Source organism: Sabethes cyaneus, chromosome 3, assembly GCF_943734655.1.
Source record: "Sabethes cyaneus chromosome 3, idSabCyanKW18_F2, whole genome shotgun sequence".
NCBI classification, from domain to species: Eukaryota; Metazoa; Arthropoda; class Insecta; order Diptera; family Culicidae; genus Sabethes; species Sabethes cyaneus.
In genome coordinates, this window is record NC_071355.1 from 104648038 (window position 1) to 104655808 (window position 7771).

General features: G+C 36.9%; 1 protein-coding gene across 1 annotated transcript in view; it reads left to right on the forward strand.

The window, feature by feature from the left end:
• The window catches only part of LOC128739137 (putative fatty acyl-CoA reductase CG5065), a 105821-nt gene extending 98824 nt beyond the window's left edge, over nucleotides 1-6997 (forward strand). Inside the window, exons 8-11 of the mRNA XM_053834533.1 lie at nucleotides 5894-6196; nucleotides 6251-6383; nucleotides 6464-6721; nucleotides 6776-6997. Coding sequence (XP_053690508.1) covers nucleotides 5894-6196; nucleotides 6251-6383; nucleotides 6464-6721; nucleotides 6776-6923 — 842 coding nt within the window. The 3' untranslated portion in view covers nucleotides 6924-6997. The remainder of the gene's footprint in view (nucleotides 1-5893; nucleotides 6197-6250; nucleotides 6384-6463; nucleotides 6722-6775) is intronic.
• Nucleotides 6998-7771: the final 774 nt, after the last annotated feature.

The window sequence follows — 7771 nt, forward strand, 5'->3', positions numbered from 1 at the left end:
GTCTCCTTCAGTCATACTTCAGAAATATTAATCAAATAAGATAAAATTCACTTGGGGAAAAACATTATAAAATCTGATACACTTAGCAATGCTCTGATAAAACTACTATAAGAAATGAATAAGACCAATTTGCTTTTGAATTGTTACTTGGGAAGGGATTGCGGCTGCCTTGCGGGATTGAGATAGGAAATTGCAACGAAATATGTTGGAATGATCCCGGGCAATCTGTAGAAACGAATTTGGTGAATTTTACATCGTTCTGCATAAATAGTATGAGCGCCAAAGCGCAAGTGGATACAGTTTATACTGATTTGAAGGCCGCTTTTGATACCGTTAATCATACTATTCTTTTAAGCAAGTTGGAGAAACTTGGGTGTACCACAAGATTGTGCAGATGGTTGGAAACTTACCTTACGGATAGGCAACTCTTCGTACAACTTGGCAACTGCCGGCCTGCCGCGTTTACAAATGGTTCTGGTGTGCCACAGGGTAGCAATTTGGGACCATTGCTATTCTGTATCTACATAAATGATGCAGCGTTACTACTCAATGAAGATGGAAGGCTTTTCTTCGTTGATGATCTGAAAATCTATCTTGAAGTCAGAAGAATCGAGGACTGCAGAATGTTGCAGAAGCTTCTGGATTTGTTGAGTGACTGATGCGTAAGGAATCAATTGTTACTGAGTGTGGAGAAATGTTGCGTCATCAGTTTCCATCGCACTAGAAGCGCAATAGAGTTCGATTACGAAATTTCCGGGTCAAAATTGAATAGGCTAGAACAGGTGAAGGACCTTGGAGTATTACTTGACGAGAAACTCACCATGAAGTCCCACATTTCTGCCATCGTTGACAAGTCCAATCGTAGTCTTGGGTTCATATTTAAGATTGCTGGTGAATTCAATGACCCGATCTGCTTCAAAGCTCTCTATTGCTCTATTGTACGGTCAACGCTGGAATTTGCGAGCATCGTTTGGAACCCGCACGAGTTTGTCTGGTCCGCCAGACTGGAAAACGTACAGCGAAAATTTGTTCGACATGCACTTCGTCGCCTTCCGTGGAGGGATCAGCACAACTTAACACCGTACGAAGACCGCTGTCGTCTGTTGGGTTTAAGCACGCTAAGTCGACGTAGAGAGGTTTCGCAATCGTTGTTTGGCTGCAAGCTTTTAACTGGCGAATATGATGCACCGGACATCCTTTCGCAAATCGGACTCTACGCACCTTCAAGAGTCTTACGACCCAGAATGATTCTACAGGAAGACTCCTATTCAACGCAATATGCTGCCAACTCTCCCATCGCTTCCATCATCAGACAATTCAACTGCTTTGCTGACCTTTTTATTTTTGACGAACCATCACGCATTTACCGCTAACGAATTCGTGCACTTGACAATGTAAATACTGATAATTAAGTAACTTTTAAGTATTCATTTAGACCCAAATTGTCCTATGAATTATACGAATAAATTATAAATTATAAATAATAGCATAAACCGATGACATCAGAGACTCTGGAACAAGTAGGCCAACTGCTGTTTCCTTGAGTGGACAAGGCTAAAATACTCAGCAGGTTGCTATGCATTTCCTTGCAGCATGAAAGATTTCGACACTTCACAACTTACCTCATCAATTTAAAAATTTTTGTAACAAATAACATAAGTTGCTATTAAAAATGTGACTTTTTCATAATTTTTTCGTGTGTGAAAATCTTACGTAAGAAATGATTAAGCCCCCCTCCCCCCCAAATAAGATTTTGTAGGATTTCGCGGAAACCCCCCTCCCCCCCATAATGCCTTACGTAATTAGTGCACGGCCCCTTAGGATAACTCATAATGCGACCTATCAAATCACATTGACTTAATAAAATAGTACAGATCGAAATAAAACAGTGTCATTTAGAAGCCAAATGGCAACTTTACCATCGCACATAGGAGTATTTGCCCCAAAAAGCTGGCCAAAATTCTAAATTGCTTCTTTCCAGTCGATATTGATAAAACATGATCAGAAATTAAATATTTCCCAACTCTGCATATGAAGTTAAAGAAATTGCCAACTAATCCCCTGTAAAGTTCAATTCGTATCTTTCTCTTATATTTATAAAAAACCGATTAAGAACATAACCATTTATTAGGTGTTGGGATGTGTGTATGTATGTGTGTCAGTATTTATGTGAGCTAGTACAGGTGTATGTGTGATGTAAAAGTGTATGTATGTATGTAAATTTGTAGGTGTGTACGTATACGTATAGAAGCATCACATTCTAGTCTTCTGTTTCATAGTCGCTGCATTTCTCATATTCTTCAGTTTGATATTGATTTGCCTCCAACATCTTCAACGTTTCGGTCGAAAAAGGTTTGCTTTTTTTCTTGGTATCGGCCTTGAGCTACTAAGCAATGGATCCGAATTAAGCAGAAGTCTATTCAAAACATCTCTGTTGCATTGTATTCTTGAAAATTTCCTACCAAAGTTTTATTTAATACAGTATATTGTTTTTTATTAAGAATAATTTAAACATACATACTATGAGAATAAAAGGAATTTAAAATTAACTAAGCCCATCATGTACTTTTTCGAATCACTCTAGAAGTCGATGGCAAACCCAATAGAAGTCAAATCATATACCTTAATGACCAGAGCCGAATAACTTCCGTTAACCTCCGCGAAAGTGGTCAGTTTACTGACCATCGGACGATAGTCATTAATACGGTACATGTACGGTAACCATAATGAGGGTTCTCCGTAACATTGAATAACATCTTTTTCTCTATAAATGACTTTGAACGAGTGTGTGAAATGATTCAGGGCGAGACAAACGCAGACTGTGACTGTTGCCGGCGACCTGCAAATATGCCTTTCTTACCCCGTTCGAAAGGTGCCGGTCTTACTCCCAAGGCACGTTTTTTAAGAAGACGATTTTTATACATTTATTAATCATATTTCTACTTAAATCTCACTTATGAAAAACAATGCTAGCTAGAATATATAAAATCTTAAAATTTAGTTTGAAACTTCTTCCGCGAAAAGTTACAACGGGCTGCGCATCAGCGACACTCGCGTTTATTTTGTTTATTATTTTGATATTTTACGATTTATAGTAAGCTCGATCTGTTTTAAAACATCTGAAATAATAAATACAAATATGTTGAGTCTTTAATAAAACAATTGATTAATGCATTCTAGTAAAACTCTATGCGTGCTTGTCTTATCCCCTGTGCCGGTCTTACCCGCACGACTCCTACCTTAAAATAATTAAATGTCTAAAAAACGACAAAGCGGAACCATGCGGAAGATTTTTCGATTCCACTATATTCTGTGATGTTTGACCTATCTGATGGTGATTGAAATTTTGCCGGGACATGCTCGGAAGGTTACCAAAACATTGATTAAAGTATTAAGATCTTACCACTATTTTTGGGGTAATTTTCGTAATCACTAGTCGTATCGAAGACATTCATTAATTTTATGCAATTATACATGAAAACTATTGAATAACATCCTTCTTTGCTGATAAATACTTACCCATGGTGAATAGACACTATTTCACTCGGATTTTTAGGTTTTTGCACCAACGAGCGGAAGAACGCATTTTAAAAGCGAAAAAATTTACTGCCGAATGGCGTTCTAAATAGGCAGCTTGCTGAGCGAAGAAAAGCATAAATTCAGTTCAAAATCATACTAACGTGACTAGTAGACTATGCTGAGATTACAGATACTACATATAAATAAAAATCATGCATTTCATATTTCGGACTTATGGCCAACTTTTTGGGCCAAATACTCCTATGTGCATCGGTTCTGGAACATCCGGTGCCAGTTTCGGGGGACATTTTTGGATTTTAAGATAATTCACCATGCGGCACCTCAAATCACATCGCGTTGATAAAATAACAATAATAATGGAAGTATAATGGGGTATCAGTCGCATATAATCCGGTACCCGGTATTTATAATGAACCGCAAAACGGGATAACTCGGGGCAGATGAATCACCCTGCAATCCCCAAAACCGGGTACCGGATAGTCCGGAACCGATGATGAAATGGCCATTTGTTTTCAAATTGTCCTCAAACCTCTTGTAACTGTCTTATATGATCAAAGCGTTGTGCCGCAAAATGAATTATTTTAAAATCCAAAAATGTCCCGCGGAACCAGGTACCGGATGTTCCGGAACCGATGGTAAAGTGACCATTGGCTGTTAAATGACCTTATTTTACTTCCATTAGTCTTATTTAATCAAACCGATGTGATTTGATGTGTCGCAAGATGAGTTATCCTAAAATACAAAAATGGCCCCAAAAACCGGGTACTGGATGTTCCGAGACCAAAGCTGATGTGGCCATTTGCCTTTAAAATGCCTTTATTGTACTTTCAATAGTCTTATGTTATCAAGCTGATGTAATTTGACGTGTAGCAAGATAAATCATCCTAAAATTCAAAATTGTCCTCAAAAACCGGGTACAGCATGTTCCGGAACCAATGGGGAAATGGCCGTATGGGTCCAAAATGTCTCCATTGTACTTCCATTAATCTTATTTTATCAAGTCAATGTGATTTGATGTGCCGCAAAATGGATTATCTCAAAGTATAAAAATGTCTCCCGGACCTGGTAGTGGGTGTTCCGGAACCGACACAGAAGTGGCCATTAGTCAACAAATATTCTCTAATATACCTTAGGTGCGAGGTTTTGGCCATAGCTTTCAAACGTGGTAAAGAAAACGAAATTCGGATTGAAAATGGATGAATGAGAGCAATTTCAAAACTTGGGTCGTTTTCGACCCCAATGCATAATATGTAACTTTTTTCTAATGCATTAGGAAGGTTAAACACGTTTTGAATGTAAATACATTTCAAAAAATCTATTTATAAAAGCTTTTTTTTATTTTGATGGTAGGGGCTTGGCTAAGATTCTTATAACCTTTGAGGTTTGAAAACGAAATACAACTTGAGAAAAACGAAAAAGAAGAAAAAAAGATGACCAAAAAAATAAAATTTTGTCTTCTTTTTTATTTTTCTCTGGTTGTGTTTTGTTTACAAAACTCAAAAGAAATAAAAATCTTTGTCAAGCTATTACCAACAAAACAAAAAAAAAACGTTTATTTCAATACGCTGTGTAGTTTCTGAGAAAAATGTACATAAAGTTTAAAAATCGTGGTTTTTCAGGAGTAACGTTTTATTCCATCGAGGTTGTTCCACGCCGCACTGGAACGCTTATGTGTATGATCGTTTTTCGGCCACTTCCCGTGATCGGATCATTACAAATTAGTATCAAAAAAGGCCAAAAAGACCACAGAATCAAAATCTGGAATAAAAAACTAAGGGAATTTTCAAAAATTTCAGTCGTTTATGTCCCCAAAGAAATCTCTATGACTCAATGATTGTAGCGTTGCAGGGGAGACCAGGTAGGCTTGATCCCTTGCGACACTTGATCCATTCATTGTTTCTCAGTAAATACAATGTTTTTTATGCAGAAAAAAATAAAGTTGTACATTTCATTCAACTAACAAAATTGCAAAACAAAAATGTAACAAATTTTTACATTGCTAGGAAAATATAATTGTAAATTGTAGGTAGTAAGCTGTATTGTAAACTGCCGAAAAATTGAAAACCCATGTTTTTTTTCTAGTGGACTTTTGAGAAATATACATAAAACAAAATAGGGATCAAGTCTCCCTTGTTTCCCCTACTTATGAACTTGTAGCTTTTTAACGTTTTACATTTGAAAATGCTAATGTTCGCGTTTTTCGCATTTTATACCACTGTGCATTGCTCGCGTGAAAAAAATAATGGTAGGCTTAAGAAAGGCGAGAGCACAAAATAAAAATTTACTTTAAAAATGTAAATATAGTTGATATAAAACCTAATGACTTTATTAATTACGTTTTCTTTTATTCTAGTTTTATCGAGCTTTAAGGAACCAATTAGTGGTTGGGTTGATAACTTCAATGGCCCAACAGGTATTGTATCTGCAGTTAGCAAAGGATTATTTAGAACAATTTTATGTGAGGAATCATACGTAGCTGATTTAATACCAGTGGATTTAGTAATAAACCTTATGATTGTTGCTGCCTGGCATACTGCTTCTAGAAGAAATGTAAGCAATATTACGGTGTATAATTGCACTAGTGGCAACGACAATCCTATTACTTGGGGAAAATTCGTACACATGTGTATTAAAAACATGAGAGAACATCCTGTCGGTTGGTAGCTGAGTAGGTTTTATGTATTAGAAAATAATCATATTTCTTTTTTAGAGGGAGTTTTGTGGTATCCCACTGGAAATTTGAGGACAAATTTTGCATTAAACTTCATTCATGGGTTACTGACACATTTTATTCCAGCAGTATTCCTGGACATCATTTCCATTGTTATGGGAAGGAAACCAATGTAAGTAAACGCTTATTGAAAGAAAGAAAACTGCAACGATATTCCAATAAAACATATCTACTGAACTTTTCAATTTGTAGCATGAAAATCGTTCAATCAAAGCTTGGAAAAGCTGCGACATGCCTCCAGTATTTTACGAATGCACAATGGCGTTTTCGCAATGATAATGTGCGAAATTTACTAACTTTTCTAAGCACGGAAGACAAACACATTTTTCAATTCGATGTTGCAACTATCGACTGGACAGATTATATCCAAAGATATGTACTTGGCTTTCGTGAGTTTCTGTTTAAGCAGAGTCCCTCAACACTAGAGAAATGCAGAAACAACATGTATAAGTAAGTACCGTAGATATGTTTTCATAATGTTAACAATAACCATCCATTTTTTAGAATGTATCTACTTCATCAGTTCACGAAACTAGTTTTGATTGGATGTATTTGGCGCTTCCTTTTAAAAAAATCGTACAGGCTGAGAAGTGTCTGGCAAAAAATTCTTAATAGTCTAGTAGGAATTATGAAAATTATAGCCTTTTTCTGATAACATATTTATTTATTTGTAAAAGTTACAGCGCCCCTACAATCCATTTATTAAAAGCACATGGATAAATCCAATCTAACAAACAAGTGCAGATTTATCTTTTTAAGATATCACTGTGTCCGACTCTCGATTTCTCAGGGACTTCGACAAGGCGATGGTATTTCCTGATTCGTGCTCAACATCGCGCTAAAAGGCACGGACTTGATTATTCGGGGCAAGATCCTCATTAAATCCAGTCAATTTATCTGCTTCACTAACAACGCAGAAATTTTCGAAGGACGTTCTAGACAGTTACTGAATATATCTTTTGAGGCAACCAAGGGACACCCGGACGTTTCGGATTAAGACGAATAACTCGATAGTTATAATAAACGCGTTGTTACTATCCGAAGTTCTGATATATAGTATAATGTATAATGATAATGAAACAACATGGAATGCGTGAGAGGCTCGGAAAGAACTCATTGGAGAGATAGCTACACTGTTATAAGGTGTTACGCAAATTATACCTTAATACCCCTCCTTAATTAGCGGAATCCCGCAACCCTATAACAGCCCGAAGTCGTTTGAATTAGCCAACCGCCAACCCTTTAGTAAGGATGTCGGCCTCCTGTTTTTCTGTTGATATGTACTTCACCACAATGCTCCCTTGTTGAATCAAACTCCTGATGAAGCAATCCTTGATATCGATATATTTGAGTTGGCTTCGATCACGAAGTCCTTCGATAATCTTTATTGTGGACTGATTGTCCTCATGATACGGTGTCGGTGTCTTGATCTTGTAGCCAATATCCACCAGTAAACGCATTACCCATACTCCGTCACAGGTAGCCTCACAGAAAGCACAC